Source organism: Malus domestica, chromosome 15 (assembly GCF_042453785.1).
Source record: "Malus domestica chromosome 15, GDT2T_hap1".
Classification (NCBI taxonomy): Eukaryota; Viridiplantae; Streptophyta; class Magnoliopsida; order Rosales; family Rosaceae; genus Malus; species Malus domestica.
This window is the reverse complement of record NC_091675.1, coordinates 8,651,706-8,665,573: the sequence shown is the minus strand read 5'-3', so window position 1 is coordinate 8,665,573 and position 13,868 is coordinate 8,651,706. Positions and strand designations below refer to the sequence as shown.

At 36.6% G+C, this 13,868-nt stretch overlaps 1 protein-coding gene and 1 pseudogene across 1 annotated transcript; one reads left to right on the top strand and one right to left on the bottom strand.

Annotated features, from left to right (window-relative positions):
- Positions 1-3,649: 3,649 nt before the first annotated feature.
- Positions 3,650-4,687, top strand: LOC103415651 (uncharacterized). Its single transcript, XM_008353959.3, has 2 exons — positions 3,650-3,862; positions 3,971-4,687. The coding sequence occupies exons 1-2, from the start codon at positions 3,650-3,652 to the stop codon at positions 4,685-4,687; spliced, it is 930 nt and encodes a 309-aa protein (XP_008352181.3).
- A 5,390-nt stretch (positions 4,688-10,077) lies between these two features.
- Positions 10,078-13,357, bottom strand: LOC108170484 (UPF0481 protein At3g47200-like; annotated as a pseudogene).
- Positions 13,358-13,868: the final 511 nt, after the last annotated feature.

Here is a 13,868-nt window from a genome sequence, read left to right as displayed (position 1 = left end):
AGTTTTCAAGCCATTTTCATTAGTTTTCCTTTATTCTATTCATGTTTGTACACTTCCAAGGATAACAAAAAAATCATTTCGTTGCACTCAGATGAGTCATTGTAATGCAGAGGTTTATATATAAACTTACTTGAGGAAATGTATTTTAGAAAGACAAAAATTCATATTCACCTTTGATTGAGAGCACTTGACTAATTTGCACAGAATTTGAATTTAACGTTGAAATAAAAATTTAAGGCAAAAAACAAGAAAGTCTGGGTTTAAAAGAGAAAAGGCTTTCGTTGGAGGGAGTAAGGTTTAGGCAGCCATTCCTAGGGTTAGAGTTTCAGTGAAACGGAATGGAGAAGAATAGGGGAGTATTTAAAATTTTGTGGTAGGATGGGAGTATTTAAAATTCTTTTTTTTTTTTAGCAAACAATAAATTTTTTGTTGAAACATAGATACTTTTAAATACTATCACCTAGCATTTTATGTAATACTCACTGTTTCAGCCTAACCTTGAGTTCGATATTTTATGCTAGGATATGAGTATTTAAAATTCTCATTCTTTTCATTGAAAAATGGAGAGACGCATACTTTATTTATTTATTTCTGTCAACCAAATAATTTTGTTGATCACAACCACAGTAAGTGGTCCAGTGGTAAGGGCGCAGACTGCAGCTCTCCAATAAATAAAAAAATGTGAGAGGTCCCAGGTTCGATGCTCTGACCTGGTGAGTCTTTTTGACCCTGACCAAGGGCAGGTGAAACTCCCCATAGCCTCTACGGGTCCGGAATGGATGAATAATTGTGAGTTGCCACAAGTTGTCCTCTTTTTAAGGAAAAAATAAAATAAAATAATTTTGTTGATCATGAAAACCTTCGTGCATGTATTGTTTCAAATAATGTCATTAAATGGTTGGATTTATTTCCAAGAAAAATAAATGATTGGAATTATTGATACATTCGTAACCTAGCTTGTTCAAAAAAATTTTGATGATCTTGTGCGCGTACTGTTTCAAATAATATCTCCAAATCTTGGGATTTATTTCCAATAAAATACAATGCCCGGATACTTTGCTATATTCATAACCTATATATGTACCAACGATCAGACTTTCCTATTTCTTGGACTCGCAATTTTAATTATGCTTTAATACCCAAAGATCATTCTTGTCTTCGAGTCTCTATAAATTACACATTCTCTCAGACCTTTCAACGCAACAAGTGAAAGAGCAATACACAAGGGAAGTGAAAATTTACAAAGAAAAGATGAATAGGTTTACAATCACATCTTTCCTCCTTGTGTTGGCGCTTTTGTCAAGCTCCACAGGTCTGTTTCAGTTATCTTCAATCATATTTATTTTTGGGTAGCCTTTTTGCTTTCTAGGACTAAAATAAGACTCGTTTATATGTGCTTTTAAAATGACTAAAAACGTTTTTAGAGAAAAAAAATTTTGGTCTCAAAAGCATTAAAGTGTTTTATGTAAGAACTAAGAAGCACCAGTTATATGTTTCTTCTAGGAAACACTTTAAGTGTTTTTTTCATGATTTATTTGCATTTTTACTATAAGGATTGGTTCTAAAAATATTTTCACAAAAAAACGCTTTCAATTATTTTCAAAGCACTACCAAACAAACACATATTTCAAAGCACTACCAAACAAACACATAACCTACTATATATTTCAGTTTCATATGGTCTAAACATCCATGCAAGCTTTTGGGATGGTTTTTTTTAGTTTATTTTCCTAACATTTTATCGATAGTACTAGGTTTTGCAGTAATTGATTTCTAATATTATTTTTTTTTAATTTTGGTTTTATTTGCTCGTGTCACCTCCTTGCATTTTCCATGTTTTTTCAATAATTAATCAATTTTTAATTAATTAGTAATTTGATTGTGATTTCAATTTGCAAGATTTCAATTGCTCAAGCTTCAAGGTGCTGTAATAATCACCCCGAGCAAGGAAAAGAAAAAGGAAAATGTGAGGATGGAAAGTGCAGGGAATTCTGCATTGCAGATTGTGAGAAAGGAGGTTTCTGCAAAAAGATTAGCTCTGGCCCTGTATGCCATTGCTACTGTTGAGCTTCTTTCAACACAAGGATATTGATTTATTTCATATTATATTTTGAATAAAAATTGTTAGCATGTGATGGAGGAGGTTGTTCCTTGTTTGGAGTTTCATCTCCAACATGCATATGTGTAACACATTAATTTGTTGAATAATATTGCCTTGGGTTTAAAAATACAAGCTATGTTTATAGAATGTAAAACCTAAGAAACTTTAATTTAGATGGGCTAGGATCAAAATCAAAACTAACGAGCAAATCCAAATAATTAAATAACCATAAAATACAAATATTTTTCAACACAAATGATAACCAAAAAATCATTTCGTTGTACTGAGATGGATCGTTGTTATGCACAGGTTTATAGATCAAACTTGCTCGAGAAAATAGATTTTAAAAAGGTAAAAAGTCATATTTACCCTTAATTGGGGGAGAATCGGGCTCACAAGCTTGACCAATTTGGATACAATCTTGAATGTAATGTTGAATAAACATTTAAGTTGAAAATTGGTATCCCTCAAAAAAAAAAAAAAAAAGTTGAAAATTGGCAAAGTAATACAAGTTGAGGAGGTAAATCGGCGATTTTTTTTATATAATAATTAATTTGATTCTATAGAGATAGAGTAGTGCTAAATATATCAAATTTGGAGACTAAACTTGCAAATTAAATGGCGTGACATTAATAGGAGTAAGTACGTTTATCAACACTTAAGTAACAAATCAATCATCAATTTCCATATCTTTTGGTCTCCAAAATTTGCTCGACAAATTTAGTTTGTCTAACATTACCCATAGATTAATATTAGGCAGGTGAAAGAGTTTGAACTTGGATGGAATGGCTCATTGGATTTTGATCTGACGGCTAAAATTATTATAACTTTTAGAGAAACCCTCTTTTTATAGCCGTTAAATCAAAATCTAACGATCCATGTTATTCGGTCAATAGGATCCCGAGGCATTGCCTCGGAGAGGAACAATTCCAACTTGGATGACAAAACTTCAGCTTACAGTAATTCTAACGTTGAGAGTATTATCGTTAATTCCAAACTCCGACATGGATTTGCAAATGGCTTTTCTTACATGCATTGTAATGCTCGTGTAATGCATCTCTAAAGATTTCTGTACCCAACAAAAAGATTAGGGGGAAGGTTTCCATGTCATCCTCTTTACCCTCGTTATTCGCGATTAAACAATCTCGAATGGTTGATTGTTTAAGTCTTATGTGAAGACAAGAAACTTGCTCGCCATCTGTTTGATGTATTGTCTCAATCAAGTCATGGTCCTCTTCTTGTTGCATTTTTAGTTTCCGAGTGCCGAATTGAAGAGTAAATTTGGAGGGATTTTTTTATTTTTATTTTCCCTAGCGAACAATGCCCCGTAGACATATAGACAAGGTTATATACGGCGCAAAGCTTCTAATGGCTAAGCGAAACGGAGCTTAGTATTTGAATGCGCTGCTGTATCATTGCTTTGAAGAAGTTTGGTGAAGAGCCTTTTGACACCACAGTGACATCAGAATGCATTCCGGAAGTTGACGAAATTAACCCAATTGTTGAAAAATGTCGGTTTGATCGATGGAAGGTTTGTTAATTTCAGTGATGGTTCGATTATCATCGACGACCGTCGACCATGTTGAACGCAGAATGCTTACTTTCAAGTCACTTGCCAGGGTCTTTACTGGAGCTCCATTGGTACAGAAAGTGCTGAAGAATCATGTGGCGGCATTGTCAGGAGGTATAATCTATAACCCGTTTGTGTGTTTCGGTACACCTAGTGAAAGGGAGCCCGTGATTGTGAAATCACTCTCCCCAGTAGGACAGTGCGTGTCAAAATATCCCCACAGGTCGCACAACCCCACATAAGGACTGTCGCGCTTGGGGAGGTACTCAATGGATTGAAATCCGAGCTGGACTATTTAGATTATCGTTGCCCAAGCAAAGGGACAAAGAGGACAGCAGATAGTTTCTAGCGGTCTAAAGTTCTTGGCTGACACATCCACGTCCGTTTCATGTGAGCACGACTTCTCTTCATGGACAAGCCTTTCGCCTGCAAAAGTTATTGACTCTTCTGGTTTGCAAAAATGGGAAGATGTTCTTGAAATGTTCAACGACCTCATTGATTGGTTGAAAAATGAAAGGGAGTTGCTCGTTTACGTAGCAAAGCTTGAGGTCACGAAAGAGGGGCTTTCTCAAGTCAAGGATGTGCTGACTGATACAAGTACAGGACACAAGGAAGTTCGGCATCAAGAAAGCCTAGTGCAGAAGAAGTTGACGAAGACACTGGGTTATTCATCCAAGTGCTTGTTCGCACTTATGTTATATTACCTCTATGGGCATGTTAGAGATATTGAAGTGGATGTACGCGGTGGGGTTTATAGCTGTGGTAGTGAGAATGATTTCTGCTTGTGCATGGGAAGGATTGTGACTTCGGATGTGGTATGGAGTGAGGTGAGGCAGTTGGACAGGGCTCTTGGGATTTTCAAGTTTGTGTGGGAAACAGCAGGGGTGAAAGGAGCTTTGCAACTGCAAGGCCATATATGGTGTGTAGGGGCTGAGGCCAGAGTGGTTACGTATAGAGGAAACTCATTTTTTGGTACACGGATTTCGTGTTTAAGCAATGATTGTCTTACAATGTGAGCTCAAATCTCAGAGGCTATTTATGTGATACATTGACCAGTGAAGAATTCATCGAAGTTGGGACTGCTGTAGAGAGACTAGCAAGAATTGGAGAAGTTGCTGCAGCAACTACGATGGGTTTAACTCAGTAAGTTCTAGGAGTTCTTAACATCACTCGACAATAGACAGATGATTGCTTGAATATGTGAAATTGGTCATCTGCAAATGTCAAGGGTTGTGCACAGATGAAACGATGAACAGTTATCATTTCCGTGGTCATGAACAAACTAGAATCCATTAATGATAACAGGTGATGTCAAAAGAAGGCGATTAGACACACTGTTTGAATGGAAGTGATCACAAGGACTGCAGCAACCGCAACAATAGAAAGTAGAGAGCATGGAGATTGAAAGAGTGTTGTTTCAACCATTGCCTACCACATCTGCGTTATGCATTGATGTGTTTACCAAGATCAGTAAAGGGATTTCTTCGGAACAATTACTTCCTCGGATTAATAAGGTTTGTTAACCTCGTCCCTGTCAAGCTTTGAGTTTCAACAGTTACATTTTTGAACAAGCAATTCCATATCCTTGCGAGTGATGCTTAAAGCAACATTTTAATGGAAATGTTCACTTGGTGTGGCAAAAAAACAGCAAACATGATACAATTACTCTTCTTTTTCTTTAAACATACAAAGACATAACATAGGTCCAAGAACATCAAATTGGTAAACATCAGAAGCTACGTACGCATTAATTTAGGAAAGTGATTATTGATTGAATCTAAGGCCTGATGAAAATATAGAAGTGCAGAGGACAAAAGGGTCTGCAGAAATCACCTCCCTTTATTTACAACGCACGCTTCAATGAAAATCATTACAAATAGCCACTGCTTCCCTATCAATTATAAAATCACACTCTTGAATACTTTATATTTTGTTGGAACATTTATTACACTCACTTGAAGGAAACTTGAGATTGCTAAGGCAAACTCTGTACTCTCTCAAAGACTAGGCTAGACTTGTAAGGATACAGCGGAGGAGAGCCTTGCGGTCGTTGATGCTTAAGCAGTAGATTTAACAGAGCACAGAGTTTGTATGAAAGTGAGTACGAGGAGAATAACAGCAGCAACAACAGAAATAATGGACCAAGGCGAGTCAAAATAATATTTTCTCAAAGTTGTCTTCCCTTTGTACCATCGAAATTTGCTAACAAAAACCCCAGTCGTAAGGGATTTACAATGACCATCAATATAGTACTTGTTCAGATCTTCACAAACAAGATATCTTCTTGTTGGATAGTGGCCAAATTAGTGGTCAAGTGGCCAAAAGCATATAATAAAAAATGAAGGACATAATGATATGAGAACATCATTATGAGAAGACCAATGATGATGTTTGTTGAAAAGAAAAAAAAATGTCATGATTATGTTTGTAAAGGAATGATTATTTCTTTACTTTGGATTTTTTATTGAATGCTTTTGTATGGATTAAGGTTTCGGCCGAATGTGGGAGAAGGATGGGGAGAGCTGCAAATGAGAGAAACCAGGGAGAGCATTCGGCTCTCCCATTTGAATATGAGCTGCTCCTTCCCACCATTTGTAATAATCCCATTTTGTTAGTAATCACTCAATCAAATATGTTGGTGCTACTTGTGTAGCTTTTGGGAGAGAAGGATTTTGATATGTGTTTCTTCTTCTCCATTTGTTTCTTAGTTTGAGTGAGAGCTATTTGGTGTATGTGGGATTTGGGTTTGAGAGTTAAAACTCAATTTGTAATCTCCTTTTGATATTAGTGGAATTTCCTCGCCGTCTCGGAACTAGACGTAGGCTTACGCCGAACCAGTATAAATCCTTGTGTTCTTTGGATTATTTGTCTTGTCATATTTTACCGTATTAGCTTATTGGTTTCATATTTGACGCTTCCGCACAACAAGTGGTATCAGAGCTCCGGGTTTCGACTTGGAGGCTTTGTACTAGTTTGTCTATGAAATCTTCGAATGACGGTGAAATATGTTTTTTTGAAAAAATTCGACAGGAGGAATGACTTTGGCATTTGGTCAATTGGAGATGCAGGTGTAGTGTACTGCTTTTGGTGGGTTTTCCGTTGGTCATCGTTGCACCGGAGGTGTTTGTGAGCTATTGTCGACGAGTTGAGTGGAAAGGAGAAAAAGTAGAAGCTGTTGAGAATTGAAAAGAAAATGTTGGTTCCTTTTCTTTTGGCATTTGTTTTGGCAGAAGGACATCATGATGACAAATGATGTTGTTGGCTGGAAGAAAAGGGAAAAAGGCTAAGGCTAAGTTTTCTTTTCTTTGGCATTTTTTTTCAATGGCAGAAATTGTTTGGTTGTTTTTCACTCCCACTAGTTGCCTTTGGAGCAAGTTGATGGAAACATTGGAGGAGTTTGTGAGGGCCAATTTGTTGAGTTCTGCAAGTTTGGATAGTGAGACACCACACTATTTTGGAGACACCTAATGCGGAACATTTGTGTGGAACCCTCTTGTAGAAGGCAAGTTATATGCTTTCTAACTTTGTTTGGTCTATGGATATTTGGTTGGATTTGTTTGCCACTGCTATTTGGTCTGTTGGTCTCCATCATCTGCAATTAGTTTTCTTGAAGACTCCAGTTGAGGTATAGTTTTGGATCTCCTGCTGATTATTTGAATTTAAAATTTTGGTTGTCCTGTTGGTGCTCATGTGATGATGGTAAACTTGAGTGAAGGGCATATTTTTTGTATGTGGTATGTTAGACCTTGTTGCCAAATTTGTAATCAGTTTTGACTTGGAGAATGTGTCATGCTATGTGAATGAGTCTATTGGTGTAGTTTAAGACCATGGTGTTTGTGAGCAGGTGGAGTTCGTTGTATGTCCAACTTTGGTATGGTGTGCTTGATCTTTTGTCGGTGATATTGAAGAATTTCAGTTCTTCGTTTGAATCACTTTTGTTTTGATCAAGGCACTTATGGTTTGCAAATTTGGAGAAGACGGTAGAGAAATGCTCTACTTTTGTTGGCTTTGGTAAAATTTGAGTCGAGGTGGAGATCATTATGAGTACCGAAAGTTTGGAGAATTTGATTTAGTTCCCGTTGTCTTTAGTTTGTACTTTGGGTGCTTATGGTGATTGTTGATTCGATTCTCTGTGATGTTTTCAGAATTTGGCCAAGGTGGAGATTGTTGGATAGTGGCCAAATTAGTGGTCAAGTGGCCAAAAGCATATAATAAAAAATGAAGGACATAATGATATGAGAACATCATTATGAGAAGACCAATGATGATGTTTGTTGAAAAGAAAAAAAAATGTCATGATTATGTTTGTAAAGGAATGATTATTTCTTTACTTTGGATTTTTTATTGAATGCTTTTGTATGGATTAAGGTTTCGGCCGAATGTGGGAGAAGGATGGGGGGAGCTGCAAATGAGAGAAACCAGGGAGAGCATTCGGCTCTCCCATTTGAATATGAGCTGCTCCTTCCCACCATTTGTAATAATCTCATTTTGTTAGTAATCACTCAATCAAATATGTTGGTGCTACTTGTGTAGCTTTTGGGAGAGAAGGATTTTGATATGTGTTTCTTCTTCTCCATTTGTTTCTTAGTTTGAGTGAGAGCTATTTGGTGTATGTGGGATTTGGGTTTGAGAGTTAAAACTCAATTTGTAATCTCCTTTTGATATTAGTGGAATTTCCTCGCCGTCTCGGAACTAGACGTAGGCTTACGCCGAACCAGTATAAATCCTTGTGTTCTTTGGATTATTTGTCTTGTCATATTTTACCGTATTAGCTTATTGGTTTCATATTTGACGCTTCCGCACAACACTTCTTGGTATCGCCTCTGGGGTTTTCATCAGACGCTTCATGAGGAAAATATAATTAGATAGGTAATTCTCCTCTTTGCAATGGCATTGTTCAAAAGCAACGAGATTTCTGAGTTTCCTATCTGTGGTATCGTCTATTGTTAACCTTGGAATTTCTAGGATCCCGTTGGAGAATTTTATGTCAAATAAATCGCTGCTGTCTTTTCGTACCCTAAACTTGACTTCAACCTGGAGTACTGTCACGTTGGGTACGGCTATGGCTTGAGGTACAACTGTGGCTGTGGCGTTGGGTATGGCAGTGGCTTTAGGTACGGCTGTGGTTTTAGGTACCTCTCTAGGTTTTGATTTCAACGGTAGGTAGAGATTTCTTATCAGATCAACAAAATGTTGTACTTCTACCCCAGAAGAACATATTTTGTCAAACTTCTTTTCCCTTGCTATCGATTTCGCTTACAAAAGAAAGGTAGGAGATTTCAAGTAATGAAGGCAGATGACGTAAAGACGAAAAAGCTGTGTTGAAAAGTGTAAGATGTGGCCATGGCAGTGAGGTTCTTGGCGGGGATCCTTCCTTCATACGCCGCATTTATTCTCTGGTAGCAATCTAGAGCAGGATGCCCTTGTTTTCCACAAATTTGGCATGTAATCCTTTCACCTGCACTATTGAACTTTTCACCATTGCATGCAAAATTAGGTCTCACATTGTTGTTGTAATGATTGTTGCGGGGATTAACACCTCGCTGGTTTCCAGCAGCACGACCACGATCAGCCGGAACCATTCCTCGTCCATTTCCACGAAGTTGTCCACCACGACCTCTGGCCGTGACAAACGCATTAACAGGAGCAGCCTCCATGAGTGGAGCAGCTTGCTCAGTCATCCTTCTCTCTGTTGTCAGTAAGAGCGCCTCAAGCGTAGGGTACGTGATTGGAGTATCATGTGCCTGAGCAGCGTTCACTGTTATCTCATAAGCAAGCCCAAGATTGTTCAAAATAATCTGGACAAGTTCATCATCATCCACAGGTTTGCCAGCTAGGACAAGGTTATCAGAAATAGCATTCATCTTATCAAGATAATCAGCAATCGACAAATCACTTTTTTTTGTTTGTATAAGTTCATTCCGTAGAAACAAGATGCGATTCTGAGACGTAGAGGCATAACGTTGCTTGAGAGCCTCCCAGGTAGCACGAGAGGTCCTCTTGCTAGCCATGACCGAGAGCACAGACGGCGTGAGAGAGCCATTAATCCAGCTGAGTATCATTTGGTCGTACTGCACCCATGTTGTGTACGCAGGATTGGTATTTGTACTTCCAGGAAGCTGCTTGGGAGGGAAAATAATGGTCCCATCGACGTAACCCATCAGTTCCTGACTCTTGAGAACAGGTAAAATCTGAGCCAACCATAGAGGATAATTGGTACGATCCAGCTTAATATTCACAACTGAGGTCAAGGAAGCGAAGGGGTTCATGGTGGAATTTGTGGGGTTGGAAGTGGTGGTTTGGGTTGCAGCCCCGTTGCTAGAATCGGCCATGGAAAAAAAAAAGGGATCTGTGTCGTTAGACTGCTAGGGCTCGTATACCATGTAAATCTTAAGAACACTCAAGGTTTCTCTTCAATTGCATAACCCAATTAGTGATGGGCTGCATGTATTTATACTGCATTCCAGATTACATCAGGGAATCGAAATCCCTATTTACAAGGCAATTTGAAATTCAAAAATACAACAGAAAGATCAAACTTTGATTTACACGGAAATAAATATTTGAAAGAGTTTTAAACTAAACTAACTCTTGTTGGATAACAGTTTGACTTGATCACGAACACTTGAAACCGTACGCAGACTAAAACTTGGTCTAACAGAAAAGAACCTGAAGAAGGAAGAATGGCAGCTGATTTTCAAGCAACACCAATTCTGGACGCACATCCCACACCATCATTGGCTTGTTAAATATGCACTCAGCTTCACCTTGTAATTCTACGAAATAGTACCTCAATAAGAACTCAATGACGAAAGCGGCATCCACTAAAACAATTCTTACAAAGTCATAACTGTCAAACTCAATGGGTTCTGCATAAGAAGCTCGCAACCTTCCCTCTTGGTCCTCTATCATTTGTATATAATCAAAGAAGCTTACCCTGGTTCTACTTAGAAAATCTCGCAGGTACCTTATTCTGTGCTCTTCCATGGCTTTTAATAAGTGTCCCAGGCCATGGTGAAGTGGGCCTATAGAGACTACCCTAGGTGTGTAATGCTTTCTCATTTCCCTCCCGTAGTCGCTCAGGAACTCTACAGATACACAGGAAAGGGGACAGGGGAGAAAAGTTACACAACGCCTCGAGGAATGGATCGTTGGGGTTGAAAAGGCACAGGGGAGACGAGTTACGCAACGCCTCGAGGACTGGATCGTAGGGGTTTTCTATGTCATTTTGAGCTTCATCGATTCCTAATATTTTACCGCCTGAGATCATCATCTGCATTAATTCAAATATTTCACTAAGCACACATTCCACTGATACTTGGAGCAAACTTTAGCAAGAAAAATTAAAAAAAAAAGAGACTTTGGATGCGGTCCCTAACTATGAATATTCTTTGACTAAAACCTTATTGGTTTTCAATTTTTGATCAAAATCCCTGAAATTAATGTGATAATTTATTTCTATGTACGTTACTATATTTTTTAAATTAAAAATTTATATTTATATTTGTTTATATTAATGAGATTTTAAATAAAAAAACCATAATTTGTGGGATTAAAAATATTAAAATAAAAATATACTATTGTGTGTGTGTATATATATAAACATGGGTACATTCATCAAAATTAATCAAAAAATTATTGTATCAAAATATGAGTACATTCTTCAAAATCACAAAAAAGAAAGAAAGAGATATTAGGCTTAATAATATTAGTAAATTTTTTCGATTAAACTTAACATGGATACATTCTCAAATCAAAGAAAAAAGAATGTACCCATATATGTTTAAAAATGGATTAGAAAAAAATTGAATAGATTTTATATATAAAAAAGTGGTACATTTTACATATAACAAATTGGTATATTTAAGAATTAGTACATTTTAAGATTAAAAATTTGAAAAAATTACATGAATGGGTACATATAATTAGCATGGGTACATTTAGCAAAAATAAAAATGGGTACAAATAAATAAAAAAACATGGGTACAAATACAAATAAAACTTTAAAAAATATGGGCACAAAAAGAAATTAATATATGGGTACAAATTAAAACTAATAAGAAAATTGGTACAAATTAAAAATGGGTACAAACTAAAAATAAAAATATATGATAAAAATATACTAATGGTAACATTTTTAACATTAAATGAATATATTTAGAAATAAAAATATTTTATTATTGAAATAATTAATGATGTTATTAATACCAAGGACCTTGATAAAAAATTGAAAAGGAATAAGGTTTTAATCAATGGAGTAACAAAAGTAAGGATGAAAACCTAATTTCTCCTAAAAAAAAATCCCGCCAGATGACTTCGGAGATGAGAATCACTTACGTCATCTTCTTCACCATCTCCGACCAATTCAATTTTTTCCAAATCCATTGGCTCCTCCACGGGTCCGAAGCCTGCAACACACAATCACACCATAAGCTTGATACCATCCATATATTTGGCCAAAGTGGTTAATTGAAAACAAACAAGTTTGCACGGTTAACTTGCCTCTTGTAGACGACTAAGAAAACTCAATACATATTACTTGCTCTCCTCTGATAGACGAAAAGTAAATTTTCTTTGACGATAGCACAATGATAGGCTGGTTATATATAACCATTTTTACTTCAATATGATTTTGCAGAACGTTTTTAATTGGCCATGTTAAATTAATGTCATGATTCACATGTACCTACCCTTATATTTCCTTGACTAAAAAAAAAAGTAGCTGATACTTTTTTTGTTTTTTTTGTTTTATCAGAAAACCATCTTCATTAAACAACCAGAGGGAGAGGCCCCTACAAAAAACAAGAGACAAGGCACAGGTGCAAAGTCCCCCAGTAATACATGTAAAAAAAAAGTTTAAAGAGAAAAAAGGTTTAAACAACTCAAACTATACATGCAAGAAATCTCCGCATATTCTAAAAATTAGATAACTTTCATTTTTTATTTTATTTATTTTTAATAAATTGTAAGAGACTTGTTAAATACTTAGATGAGCATACATTATATGTCATTATATGCTTATTCCTCATGTTTTCATTATGTTATATTGCTTCATAACCGCCTAAGTGTTAGGTCCCAGCCCACCTCCCGACTAGCACCTAGCGTCTTTTAGAACCTTACTGTCATCCTATTTTGGAGTAATTATATTCTTAAGATGATGCAATAACTACTTCTAGCTATCATCTGAAATTTTCCCGGTTTAATACGAATTTCATATGCTGAAAGGTCTCCATTCTAAAGGTCTCTATCTCTCGGTGGTATGGGATCATAGCCCTCATGACTGCATGAGACAAGGAGGGGGCGGTCAAGTTTTGGGAAGAAAAAGACATGTCAAACGCCACATCATGCAACCTGGGCTGGGGACTGGCGTGTCTCAACTGCTTGAGCAACTTGAAGTCGCAACTTCTGCAATTTAGGGATTTGGAATCCCGTCATTTTTTTTATAGTCTCACACATATTCATCAACATATAAAATGAACATTAAGCAGAATCATAATTATAGTATTAATGATATAAATTAAATTGAAACCAAACAGATTATGGTTGTGAATTACTTGGATGTTGCTGAAAAAGGTGAAAAGCTTTTGCGGGGTTTCCTTCAGGGATCCTCTCCTTCTCGCACGGATACATTGTGCTGGTGACGTCCTATGAATCTATTTTAGAAGTGGGTTAGAGAGAGGAGACAACAGAGAGAAAAAATGGCTCAGGTATATGAGAATTCTGTCCTCACCGTTGGCTTTATACCTTTATTTTTACTAATCATGGGTTTTCTTGCCTTGCAAGTAACGCAAACCTATGAAAATTTGATCTTCAAATCCTATTGAGATTTACTTTAAGTTTACACAATCGCATTCCTAATGAATAATTCTATTCACAACAGTATTAACTATTTTATGGTTTTATTTCATGTAGTTGAATCCAGGATTCAAATTTTTAATTGATTTGTAATATTTTTTTAATCTTGGGTTTTATTTTGCTCGGGTCATTTTCCTAACTCGTGTCTTTTTTGTGTGTGTATGTATTGAAGGTGCCGTGATATATAATATCCCGAGCTAGTAAAATGTGCGCCTGGTGAAGATGACAACCCTAAAAAAGATAGAAAGTGCTGGAAATTCTGCATTGCAGATCGCGAGAAAAGAGGCTTTTGCAAAAAAATTAGCTCTGGTCATGTATGCCATTGCTACTATTGAGCTTTTT